The sequence below is a fragment of the Frieseomelitta varia genome, unplaced genomic scaffold (assembly GCF_011392965.1).
Source record: "Frieseomelitta varia isolate USP_RPSP 00005682 unplaced genomic scaffold, Fvar_1.2 scaffold_837, whole genome shotgun sequence".
In the NCBI taxonomy this organism is placed as follows: domain Eukaryota; kingdom Metazoa; phylum Arthropoda; class Insecta; order Hymenoptera; family Apidae; genus Frieseomelitta; species Frieseomelitta varia.
The window spans coordinates 101,678-115,849 of NW_025110631.1; the positions used below are offsets into that span (position 1 = coordinate 101,678).

The following is a 14,172-nucleotide window of genomic DNA, read 5'->3' on the forward strand; positions in this document are numbered from 1 at the left end:
ATATTTTCGCTGTTTTACTATGATGTTAATTGAAATTTTCAATTTTTTTTTTTTCTATATAGACCACTTTTTTTTATCTAAATGTCCATAGCACTGTTTTGTCTTTATACACTGTTAAACACCCCAGACAATACTTTTCAGACTGATATAACATTTCACTCTGTGAGTTCAAAGCATAGCAATGTATGCCTTACATGTACGAGTCACACAATCACCATTTAACACTTCAAACTCTTTGAGCGCATATAAACATCATGACGATGTATCGAAACTACTTAGACACATTACCCTCTTCCATGCTATTATTGTCTTCTGGTCTCGCAACATACAAACTTGGATCTATTACCTTTGGAATAGGTTTAATCTCTGTTCCAAGCTCTTGTTCAATACGATGTAAGTTAAAACGGTCTTCGTATGTGATTAGGTTAATTGCTATACCTAAGTGACCAAATCGTCCTGATCGACCAATACGATGAAGGTATGTCTCTGCCATTTTTGGAAAGTCAAAATTGATTACGACGTTCACAGCTTGAACATCAATACCACGAGTAAACAGATCACTGCTCACCTACAGACAATACATTAATGCACAATTTCAAATTTTTCTATAAAATAAAATATTACAACTAAACTAATTTTTTTATTAAAGAAAAAGGAGACAATAAAGATTGGAACTAAACTAAAATATTGCAACTAAACTAATTTTTTTATTAAAGAAAAAGGAGACAATAAAAATTATATTTAATATAATAATTTATATACTTACCAAGTTTCTGCATAGTCCTGCTCGAAAATCGTGAAACACGCGATTTCGGTGTGCCTGCGCCATTTTCGCGTGTATATAATAACAGCAATATCCAAGATCTGTTATCTTTTTTGCAAGTAATTCAACACGTTGCGTTGAATTGCAGAATATTATACTTTGTGTTATTTGCAACTTAAAAAACAAAATGAATTAGGTAAAAATATTTAGGTAAAAATTAAATAACAGTTTATTTCAATAAATTTTCATATGAAATATATCATGTAAAAAAAAAAAAGAAAATAAGTTTACCTTGGAGAACAGTGTATTAAGACAATGAACTTTTTGTCGTTCTTGTACAAAGGCATAATATTGTGTTACACCTTTTAATGTGAGTTCTTCCATTAAATTGATCTCATATGGATCTCTTAAATGTTTTTCCATGAATTGCTTCACTGTCAGAGGAAAGGTGGCTGAATACAGCAGTATCTGACGTTCGTGTGGTAATCTAAATGTATACAAAAAAACTAGTACATGATATGTCTAAAATAGAAAAATACCATCAATTTATATAATTACAAATTAGAATATGTACCTAGAAATAACATGATCCAACATTCCTTTAAAATCTTGTGACAGAAGTTTGTCTGCTTCATCCAAAACTAGAGTTTTACAGTGATCCATATTTGCGACGTTCTTATCCATAAGATCAAGAATTCTTCCTGGTGTAGCTATTATTACTTGCACTAAAAACAAATTATGTCATAAGTAAAGTATTTTTAAAATTCAGTTTTTACAATTAGTTTTTATATTATATAAAAAGATGTTCAATACAAACCTGTCTGGTAAATCCTCATAATGTCATCACGTAAGTCTGTTCCTCCAGTAGTTACCATTACTTTTATGTCCATATGTTTTGCCAGTTCAATGCAAATTTGTGATGTTTGAAGAGCTAACTCTCTAGTGGGTACAAGTACTAATGCCTGAATCACATCTTTCCGTGGATCAACCTATAATATATTAATAACAACAATATTAAAGTTAATAAAATAAGTAGCATTTACTAAAAAGGAACATCCAATTTTAGTAAAAAAAATTAACAATGCTCAAGAAATTGATATTATGCAAACCTGTTCTAGCACTGGAATTGAATAGGCCCCAGTTTTGCCAGTTCCATTCTTTGCACGGGCCAAGATATCTTTACCAGATAATGCAATAGGGATACTGGCTTCTTGAATTGGGGAAGGCTTTTCCCAGCCTTTTTCAAAGATGCCCATTAATAATTCTCGTTTTAGGCAAAACTCCTCAAATTCATTGCCACGAGTATCAGTAACATCCTAAGAATTTATACAAAGATACATTTAACAATGATTTAAAAATAATTAGGAATAGATAAAACAATTAAATTTATAAAATTATATAAGCTCTTAATGAAAAAAATATATTTATAATAATATTAAAATGATTGTAATATATAACTTACACTAGTTTTAATTCGTTTGTCCTTTGGTGGAATTTTTAATTTGGCTTTCCAACCCACATCGTCCATTTTGTCTATTTCTGATTTGGTACTCAAACCAGAATTTAAGACATGATTGGAATTTATATGTGCTTCTGTCATCATTTTGGAAATGATGAAATATTATCTATTTGCTGAAAATATAAGTTCTTATTCTTTATACAAATGAAATATATTTATACAATAAAATTAATATATCTATAATATCTATTATAAACATTTTTTTAAACAGAGAGATAAATAGTATAATTTTATATAAATGAAATAAATTAATGATTCAACTATAATAGAATGAATAATAAACACTATTATGAAATTGCTTGAAGTTATACGAACAGTTATATGAACAGTTATATAGAACAAAGAGCAATATCAATAGAAGTGACCTGTTGAAAAGATCATAATAGGATGTAAACATCACAGGTATACGCATTAGAAGAGAACTAGTTTTTATGTATTTCAACCTTATAAGAAGGTTTAACAGTTCGATACCGATTATTGATATTGTTCAGAAAAACTTTAAATTTCAATTACATTTGGATATATTGATTTCACAACACCTAGATGTCCATTAAAATAGAAAACAAAATTATTACAAATTAAAATAAAATTAAATTTGCAAATTACAACTTAATCTAAAATGAAACTTTGAGAGATTACAATGCATTGCCCAAATTAATATAGGAATTAATATGTACTGCAATGATTGCAATGTATTTCATAATCTTTATATAACTTTTAAAGGAAACAGCAATTACAACATAGAAAATTGTTTATGAAATAAATTAAATAAAATTTCGCGAACAGACTATATGAAAAAAAGTCTATGAGGACAATTTATCTGGAAAGTCTGTCCAAGCAATATTTTCGAATATTACATGTACACGTATATCCAAGAAAAAACCGCTCCGTAATTAATATTAATCGCATATTATTTGAACAGTGTATTTTCAATATATTAATAAGACTGGCTCGAGTGGTCTGCGTTAACACATCGTGGTAATACCGTCAGACATACTTGTGAACAGGACGAAAAACAGAGTGTAGAGTATAAAAACCATCTGTACGAAGTCGATTTTCCTTTTTATGGAATAAGTCAGAAATCTCGTTCTATAAATGTATAGGGCCAAACGAAAAGTGAAATCCTCACAAATACGAGATCATTCGTTTAACAAAATTTCTCGAAGCGCAGAGCTACTTACCTTGAAATGGATGGATATCGATGCTGAGTTAAGCACTCGATTAGGAAACAACACGCCAAAATGGCCGTTCCAATGTCAAGTTTTCTTTGCAGTGCTTAACCGCCGCGTTCTTTCTTACGGAGCACTAACACGGATTACTTGCTCGAAAAGTGTATCGCGTAACACGCGGCACTATATTACGTTCTTTTCCGTTTGTAATATGAGACTAACGCACTGCGTCAAATGCGAGCGATAATTATTCTTCGTTGAACGTACACGACATGCGCCATGAAAGAGCAAAACCACTCAGATCAGAAACCGTTACGTTACTGCGCGCACTCTACCGATGACGGCGTCCAAATTTCGTACAAAGCTTTAAGGCGCATCCGTAAGTTGTGTATCTCGAGCTTGCTGGATCGACTAGTTTGTCATTGTTACCGTTGCCGTTTCCATGAGATTCAAATAAAATGAAAGTACATAATTACAGAATTACCAACTCTGAAATAGGATAAGACTTAAGGCAAGAGTCTGTACAAAATTTTGTACAAAATACAGCAGACAAAAGTCAAATTACTCAAGTCTTTATTTTGACGTATCCTATCCTTTTCATGATTCGAATACTTCTTTCGTTGACAATAAATATGACTATTGGCATTTTTAGACAAGAAACATAAAAACTTGCCTCAAAACGACTATTTTCACTGATTGGCATATTCACAAAAAAAGTGAAAGTTGATCATTTACAGTTATGTACATAAATGTGTATTTATGAAGTATATATACTGGAATAATGTGTATATATACCAGAATAACAATACTACAATATTTCAAATTTAATTTTCACAGTGTTAATATTAACGAGATATATTTAATATATTATATTACATATTTCTGTATACAAATATGTCCAAGAAATAAAATTTGTCTTCTAGCTACAATTCTGTTCTCTCCTTTGAGATATTCGATATTTTCTACAAGCTTCAGGGCAATGTCGTTCCAAATATCGTCTTTGCGAGAATGCTTTGAAACATTCTCCGCATCGCCATTGCCATTGATGGTGATTCCGTGTCCTTTGATGCGCACGTAAATTTGATCTACAAAATATGCACGTTAAATCATAGCGTCACTTTGTAAGACGATACGATTAATTTGATGAAATTGTTAATTTGTTAATTTGTTAAAAAATGAATAATTTGAATTGCACACGGATTACGTAATCAAGACTAGTATGGTTATTTTAATTCTTATAAATTTTTCGTTCTCGTAAAAATCTTTTTACTGTATTCGATATACGATATCCGAAAAATTTTCTTGTTACACGTAACTCGTGCTGATGTATCTAGCATAATATCGACAAATATTGAAACAGAAAAACATTATGTACCGATCGGCGAAGGATTTATGGCAAACTGGACACTCGAAAGGTCGTTCGCCAGTGTGAAGACGAAGATGACCCTTCAACACCCATGGACGATCGAAACTTTTGCGACAATACGGACAATAATGCATAGTTTTATTTCGTTTCCAATTCTGAGGGTTCTCGATCGCCGATGTTTTCATGTTACCACCTAAATACTGGTTTTGCGAATCAATCTGCTTCTTGTTTGGAGCAAGATACAATGTTTGCGATGTCGTTTGACTCTCCATTCCATCGAACGTTCTATTCAAATTTACTGCCACTTTGATTTCGTTGTTACTTACATTAATCGGGTACTCTGATTGTTTAGTACTTGGTGCCAACGGTATTTGCACTTTCTCCACTGTTTGCTCATTATTCGAGTCTATCGCTAGTTGGCTGGTATTCGCGGTCGATGCTATCGTATTTTCGAGTTCAGAGAAATTTCTCATACCTAATTCTACGTCGTCTACATGAAATTCTTTGTTCCACAATATATTGTTCTCTTTGTTAAACGTATACCGTGTTACAATTGGCAATCTCGAGGACATCCATATGTTGTTACATTTCATGGAATTATCTTTGGTCTGTTGTTTTCTTTTAGCATCAGCCGACGATGGCGGGGTCCATGGTAATTCTGCCTCTGTTAATACATAAAAAAAAAACTTTTGTACGCGATGTAATATACACTACTTAAATTGTTTAATTATTGTTAACAAATTTTTAGTAAAAAAAAATAAGACTTAAAATTCAAGGCAAAGAATGCCTTTAAACAACTTTACGATTCGTACGATATACATATTTATTTCTTTCTTTTTTTTCATAACCATACTTGTTAAACATACTGTAGCTTACTGTACAGGGATGAATTGTCTCTTACCTTCGGAAGAATCAGTCTTTCTGTACCTTGTCATCGATTTGATCAAACAGCGCGGCATGTTTTCACGAGAACGAACGAACACAACTCGACAAAAAGAACGAAATACAATAAAGTGTTGGACGTTGCAACAGCGATGGAGCAAACCACTGTCACACAGTTGACAGGCATTTGTTACTTTTCTGTATACTTTCAGTATTGTAATGTCGAAAGATTCACCCACAGCATATATGAGAAAAAAATGTGTTTCCAGTCGTTATTGATGGATCCTTTTTATCGTTATTGACGATCCATTCAGGATAGAAGGAAATGATAATAAAGAAATTATGAAACGATGTAATAGATTATATATTTTCTTGAAATATTTTTCTTATCTATTCTCTCTAATCATAGGGAAGAGTCATTGTTCATTATTTTTTTAAGATATTCGTAGAAATAATATTATAAAAATAACGATGCTATTATATAAATTATATAAATTGTGTAAATATTATATAAACGATACTATTATAAATATGTTATATGTGTTATAGAAATTAATTTTTTTTTTTATTCATTTTGCGTGTAGAAGTATTAATATTTACTTGTATAATTTATAATTCGTATTTCATGCTTGTATAAATAAGAATTTGTAAAAATGAAAATTTCGCATTTTTGTAAATGAAGGACGTTAATAAAGTGATGTGATAATGATGACAGTGAGAAAGTTGCTTATTATTGGAATAATTTTAACACAAATATTACTCGTTTCTAGTTTCGTAGAGGTCAGGTAAAGAATTGACGTACATATGTAATCGAATCAACGGTTTTGTATACATTTCTTATGACATCTATACCTTTATAATACTTTGTATACAAGTATCTCTTCGATCATGTGAAATTTACGATAATCAATAACTTTTAAACGAATAATCATTCTTAAAAGTATGATTCACATGTATTTATATATTATAAAAAATATCTTTGAAAAATTTATATATTTAAATATTCATTTATATCTGACTCTTCTGAGATTCCATTGTCATAATTATTAATTTTTTAATCAATTTATTAATTTAATATTAATCTTGGTGCACGTATGTAAAAAAGAAGTTACACATGTATGTATAAATCACATAATCATGTATTTAAAAATTTAATCTCATTCAAAATCTGAACAAAATTATAAATTGATGTCTATATTAATATATAGTGACCTACACAGATACAATCATAACAATATATGAACACAACCTCGGCTATATAATTTTGGTACGTTTCCTATAACGGTCTTTAGTGTTTAGATAACAGCCACAGTAGTAAGGAGAAGCCGAGAGTTTCGATACATGTCATTGAAACTCTATTAGAATAGTCCAAATAGAGATATTATTGACATATCTCAATTCTTCACATGTGTAGTGAAGGATTCTAGTAAGTATGTTCAATTAAAATATTTTATTTTTAATAATTTTCTATTAAAATATTTTATATCTAAGAATAATTAATTATTTCTATTTCTACGTTTTGTTAAAAACAATAATTTCATCAATTTTATAATACTCTCTTTATAAGGAATCAACGATAAATAGTATCTAATTTAGATTTAATCCCGTGATTTCTATTAAGGATTGATTTAATGAAAATAAATTTTTAAACAATTTCGTATTACATTTTACTTGATGAATTTTGTGTAATATGCTCAAAAACTACACTTCTCTATAAAACAAAAGGATTACTAAGTTATAGCAGAAAAACTGTTGATTCTTGAACTCCTGTAATTTCTGTAATATATCCTTGAACTTGGTTTTCTCTAGGATTCTTTTTTGTTATAAAACACAGTGGGAAACTGAAGTTACTTTTTTTCTTTTGAAATTTCAACAAATTCAAACTACTCAAAATACCGAACATTTTTTTCCATATTCGTTTCAATACCTTATAGAGGTAAGTCTTCTTTTTACTATGATCACTCTTCTCACGATTTTATTGTATTTTAAATGTATGGGGAAGATTTCACAATCAGATTTGAATCTTGTCTGTGATCAGTGCGTGCGTTCAGTGTGTTTATGACTATTGAGACTTCACCATCTTACCAATTTTTCACATTGTGGAACTGTAAAAAACAGTTAAAAGATAGAATAACTCTTTCGGTTATTCTAAAGTATAACTCTTCGTTTAAATAGTAAAACCGTTTGGGAACTTTTGAGCAATCATTGCAAAGGAGAAACTTGTTCCAATAGGATCATATTGAAATGAATATGGACAAAAAATTTTTAAACTTCGTACAGCAGTTTGAATTTGTTTTTCACTCTGTCCTATAATAAAAAGGAATCCTAAGGAAAACATTCAAGAACGTGAAAATAAAAACTTTATGGTTTAAAATGAGCAAATAGAATGTTTCCTTTTTTTTTTTCACAAAAATTACAGAAGCTCCAAAATTTTTTCGCTATATATATAATTTTTTTACTATAATTTAGTGATTTTTTAATTTTGAAGAATCTATCAGTGTATTAAAAATATTGATTAGTTTTTGTTTATTATTCATACTTTCAAGAATTTATATAAAAAACATAAGTAAAAAAAATATAATTCATGATACATGAGAAACATTGATGAGAAAGTGTCACAAAATGATTGACATTTAATGCTCGAATTCTGTCATAACACTTTATCAGCTTGCTTTCGTATTTATTACATTAACAAGAAATTAGATATTTCTTAACGATGATTAATGCCAGTAAAATTGACATGAATATAAATGTCAGATCAATAGAAAAATATAAGTATATAAAAGTGATAAACAAACATTTGTAAAATACATCAACATGTCGTTAATCATTCGTTATTTTTCCAATTCAAATAATTTTGAATACATTGATGAAGGTTTCTAAAACGATTGACTGAAATATGGTAATTTAAAATGGCAATTAATCAGGAAAAAAAATTATTTCAGATTATGTATCGCAAGTTGTTCGTGTTTGTTGTCATAACTGTCTTCAACTCGCGCGTCAGTACAACGAGTAAGTTTATATTTTCCAATTAGATTTAGCAATTGATTTTGATTACGTTGTAACTTGCATTTCCTTCTTCTTTTTCAATTTGTAGCTATACGTTGCGAACCACCGGATTATTTCTTATGCAACAACGGAAAATGCATTTCGTCTGCCTTCCGCTGCGATGGAGAAAGCGAATGCGGTGATGAATCTGATGAAGTGGACTGTAAAGGCTTCCAAGTATATACTCAGTCATAATTATCATTAAAACGATATTTGCCAACTTTTATGCATTTATGAAAAATGTGGAAGTGTAAAAAGACATACAGTGCAAACAATATGGAAAAATATAAGTAGAAATACTTAGTTAAATAATATAAAAATATTATAACACACCTAATACAGTACTATAATAATGTTATAATACTTACTTAAATAATATAAAAATATTATAATAGTGCTAATATAATACAGTACTTTAATAATACTATTATAGTACTATTATAATATTTACTTAAATAATATAAAAATATTATAATACTAAATATTATTATAATATAAAAATATTATAATAATAATTATAATACTCCTTAAAATATAATTTAATAGGTAATATAGTTTATAATAGGTATAGTATAGGCTATAGTATAGTTCAATATAGTTTAATAGGTAAAATAAAGTAATCGTTTACTTAGATTCCGCCTTTTACATTATCTTCATAAATTGCATAAATATCTGCAGCCTAATAATAACATATTGCTTATAATAACTAAAAGATTTCGTAGTTAAGTAAGTTAAAATCACTGGCAAGAAATTATAAAATATCCGATGTTTCGAATTATTCTTCCTATTAAGTTATTATATCAACCTTTCAAAAGCAAATATTGATCAGCTTCATAAATTGAAAAAGCATAGAAAAATGACGATAATATAAGGACTAATTTTTAAATTTAATGATAGTTGATAAGTTTTTGAATTTACCATTTTCACATGATAAAATGAAAATTTATGAATAGAATAAACCATTTATTTCTCGAAAATTCAATATTAATCCTGGATGAAAGTAAGAAATTACTTTTTATTAATGCTAAAGCTGATTAGTTTGGTTTCTCATATTTAACGGTGAAATAAAAGTATATGTTTAATATGTGATTAAATCTGTTCACTTGTTTCAGGTTGACTTCAAAATAAATCGTTGCGCTGTAGATGAGTTCCAATGCTCCGATCATTCTTGCATACCGATAGAAAACTTTTGCGACGCGAGAGCTGATTGTTCCGATGGAAGTGACGAGCATGATGACTGCGTGAAAAACGTAAGATTCCATTGAAATTTTTACTCTTTATCAAATAGCAGTTCTAATATAGCGTAGTAAGAGAATGAAAGTCGTTTTTCATAGAAACAAAACATGCCAAATTCTAAGTTTTCGAAGTGAAAACGTATATAGAGAAAATTCAATTGTACAAGCCAGTTAGACGAAATAAAATCAAATTCAATTGAATTCCGGCAATTCAGAAAATTCGTGTGGAAAACATCGAAACCGAAACAAATTCATTCAAGGAACAAAGAATTTTTGAATAACTGATTTTTATACTTCTAATGAATTTGGTCAGCATAACCAACTATCTGAGTTGTGATAATTCTAAAATCCAAGTGTTCATAACGCTGAATTTTCAAAATCGTTTGAATTTTCGTGAGAAATGACACCCATTTTCGATTTTTTAATAATTTAAAATTGAAAAAGTACAAAGTTTTGTGGCCTGAATACTATACTGAATACTATACTTGTCTCACTCACAAGCTGTAATCATTATATTTTTCTTTATATCTCTTCTCACCATATATATGTCGTACACATGTACATAAGAAGATACAATAAAAAGAAGAAAGAAAATTTATGCATCAATAACTCTAGAAATGTTACTTCAGGGGCACTAAGTTATTGAGGAAACAAACTATACATTTGTTGCGTGTTGTTTCACGTTGTTTGCGAGCGATCGCGTGTGTAACGAGAGCCGAATGCAAGAAACGTCCCAGACGTACTCGTAGACGTTGCGGAAGTAGGCTTGCAAATTGGCCGAACTAACAAAGATGTCTTGACTGCGTCGAGCACGTCGAAGTTGACCCTTGTACGAGGCCAACTTTCTTTGTGCCCTTCTTAATCACGTGATTGCAATAGGTTTCTTTTTGAACAAAATTGCACCGTTGGACAATGTTGTACTGTTAAGCAGGCTACCGTACTATTTGGATATTGCCTGGATAGTGTTTTCCTACGATAAAGAAAAATAAATAAGAACGAAAAGAAAAAGTAAATAAATACTTGGAAATGAACGAAAGATATTTTTCTTCAGAAAAGTATTCGATAGTATACATTTCATAAAAGTAAAAATTACATGAAAAATTTAATAAAAATTATTAGACCTGACAACAGGTGCAAATTAATGTATCGTTTTATAAAATTAAAGATAGCAACGAACACGATATTTGCATTTCTATAAAATGTTTGCTTTCTTTGTATCATTTAATATTTCAAGTCGATATCTCTAACGTCTTCAGGGTAAACAGCTTGTAACGCTTTATCTAATATACCCTGTGTAATAATGGATAATTTCTGTGCCAATACCTCGAAAATAAGAAAGTGTGCACATTTTCGAATTATAACATGAATTACAAGTAAATATCAATACAATGAGAAGTTAATCAATATTACAAATTGGAAGTATTAGAAATATTACTTTTATCTTTTTATATACGATGCAAATATTATTGCATTATCATTGTATCCGTAATTAATCAGTTATTTTATTTTATATTATTTTTATTTTGAGCGAATAAGATATATTTTTTTCTTTTTTTGCAATTCGAAAACAAGACTGTTATAATTTAGATATTATATAAATTACAAATATTTTGTAACTAATATATTTTTCAATTAATACAGTTGCAATGCGATAGATTCAAATGTAAAGATGGTCATTGCATAAGAAACGAATGGGTTTGCGATGGTGTTCCAGATTGTCCAGATAAAAGTGACGAAGAAAAATGCGGTATTTTTTTTTTTTTTTTTTTTCACTAAATTACACTTTAACGTTAAATAGGTTTTACAAGTCTTAAAATATTGCAATTTCATATTCTACAGAGAACAGTATGATACCAATCGATAAATGTAACAACGAATACGATCGATATCTGTGCAATAATAAAAGATGCATTTTTCTAAATGCAACGTGCAACGAGAAAGATGACTGTGGTGATAACTCGGAAGAAAATGCAGATGCATGCAAGAAGGGTAAGTGTAGAAAATATATTATATCGATTCAATAATGCAAAGTTTCTTTGGTAATTTTCATGATTATTACAATAACGGATTTTAATTGCTTCAAATTGTTACAGCTGATGCAGCATGCAAAGAAGCAAAATGTCAACATAACTGCAGAAAAACACCTGTTGGTGCTCAATGCTCGTGTCGATCGGGTTACAAGTTGGTGAACAATCAGACTTGCGAGGGTAAAACCTGAAAAATGCAATATACTTTCCTTCTCGAATTACAATTTGAATATAGATATAAATATTAATCGTCGAAGTTATTTTTTAATCGTATGTACTATTTTCTTTTTTCTTTATAGACGTGAATGAGTGCGATAATTACGGAACCTGTGATCAAAAATGTATCAACAACGCTGGATCCTACACTTGTTTGTGTCAGTCTGGTTATAATCTGGACGATGATAAAAAAACTTGTAAAGTCGAAGGTAAATTTCTTTTCAAATTCGTGCAAGCAATTAATGAATTTTACATCTTATAAATAAAAATATTATAAAAGAAGAAAATAAAAATTTTGAAAGATAGATAGTTTGAAAAAATAGAAAGTTTCATATTTTTGTACTTTATTAACCATTTAGTTATTTCACTACATTAAGAGGAGCTTAACTTTTAATAATGTCTATTTCTGATTAATGTTTCTTTCTATTGTTTATCCATAGGCGGCGAAGCTGAAATGGTGTTCTCAATTAAATCTGAAATCCATGGTGTTTATCTTAGTTCCGAAATATATTATCCCATAACACGGAATTTGCAACATGCCGTGGCTGTTTCCTTGGACGCGAATTACATATATTGGTCCGACATCGAGAATGGAAATGAAGCAATAATCAAAAGTTCGCTGGATGGTACACAACGAGAAATCATTGTTACAACAGGTGAAATTCAAATTAATTCGACACTATATTTCTACTATATTAACTATATACTTTATTAAAATTTACTTTATTATAACTTTACTATAAAAATAATTTGTTACAAATATATAACTTTAGTATAAAAATAATTTATTACAAATATATAACTTTACTATATTTATATAACTTTACTATAAAAATAATTTATTAGAAATATATAACTTTAGTATAAAAATAATTTATTACAAATATATAACTTTACTATATTTATATAACTACTATAAAAATAATTTATTATAAATATATAACTTTAGTATAAAAATAATTTATTACAAATATATAACTTTACTATAAAAATAATTTATTACAAATATATAACTTTACTATATTTAAAAATAATTTATTACAAATATATAACTTTATTATATTTATACAACTTTACTATAAAAATAATTTATTACAAATATATAACTTTACTATTTATATAACTTTACTATAAAAATAATTTATTACAAAAGTTTAATTTTACTTTATTACAAAACTTTAGATATTTAGTCAGATTCGTATGTGAAAATATAACATATTTTCTTTGATTCTTAAAATTTTATACGTTCCTTTAAGGTTTAAACAATCCCGATGATATGGCAGTAGATTGGGTAACAGGCAACATATATTTCACGGACAGTGGTTACATGCACATCGGAGTTTGCAGCAATGATGGTTCTTATTGCACTGTTATAATAGAAGAACCGAACGATAAACCGCGAAGTCTTGCTTTATTGCCATCCAATGGGTGCGTACGTTCAAATATAAAAACTAATAATATTATTCAAATATAAAAACAATTGGAATTCAGTATCATCTTCTCTCAATATTGAAATTAAAAAGAAATACTTCAATCTCTCCAAATATCTCTTTTATCTTTTTAAAGATAGGGCTACTGTGAAATTTTATACTTTTATTTTTATAAGATTACCAATGTTTTATAGAATTTACCATATTTTATACTTTTAATAACGAATGATTTAGAAACTAAGTTCAAGATTAATAATAAAATTATGCGTTCTTGTAGTATAATGTACTGGTCCAAATGGGGCGTGAATTCGTGCATATTAAAGGCGGGAATGGATGGCAAAAATAATACCGTGTTGATCAACGAAAACTTAGAGTTGCCAAATAGTTTGGCTATTGATTACGCAAATAACAGATTATATTGGATAGATACTAAACTGAAAATAATCGAATCGGCACGACTAGATGGTACAAATCGAAGGGTATATTTCATTTCTTTCTTTTTTTTTTTTTTTTTTTT

The 14,172-nt window shown here is 28.8% G+C and overlaps 3 protein-coding genes across 3 annotated transcripts; 1 reads left to right on the plus strand and 2 right to left on the minus strand.

Moving 5' to 3' along the window:
• Positions 1-3,767, minus strand: LOC122536473 (ATP-dependent RNA helicase me31b). The gene is made up of 8 exons (XM_043668864.1): positions 3,464-3,767; positions 2,226-2,395; positions 1,873-2,079; positions 1,581-1,752; positions 1,338-1,488; positions 1,055-1,250; positions 767-937; positions 1-568 (listed from the first exon to the last, which is right to left on the minus strand). Exons 2-8 carry the CDS (start codon positions 2,364-2,366, stop codon positions 272-274), a joined length of 1,335 nt encoding a protein of 444 aa, XP_043524799.1. The 5' UTR covers positions 2,367-2,395; positions 3,464-3,767; the 3' UTR covers positions 1-271.
• Positions 3,768-4,312: 545 nt separating this feature from the next.
• Positions 4,313-5,883, minus strand: LOC122536472 (zinc finger and SCAN domain-containing protein 2-like). The gene is made up of 3 exons (XM_043668863.1): positions 5,719-5,883; positions 4,827-5,481; positions 4,313-4,536 (listed from the first exon to the last, which is right to left on the minus strand). The coding sequence occupies exons 1-3, from the start codon at positions 5,774-5,776 to the stop codon at positions 4,371-4,373; spliced, it is 879 nt and encodes a 292-aa protein (XP_043524798.1). The 5' UTR covers positions 5,777-5,883; the 3' UTR covers positions 4,313-4,370.
• Positions 5,884-7,004: 1,121 nt separating this feature from the next.
• On the plus strand, positions 7,005-14,140 carry LOC122536470 (vitellogenin receptor-like; the record flags this gene model as incomplete). The annotated part of the gene is made up of 11 exons (XM_043668862.1): positions 7,005-7,129; positions 8,645-8,711; positions 8,797-8,924; positions 9,860-9,997; positions 11,624-11,729; positions 11,822-11,971; positions 12,076-12,189; positions 12,309-12,434; positions 12,666-12,881; positions 13,482-13,653; positions 13,933-14,140. Coding segments are annotated over exons 2-11 (1,422 nt in total), but the record flags the coding sequence as incomplete, so codon positions are not given.
• Positions 14,141-14,172: the final 32 nt, after the last annotated feature.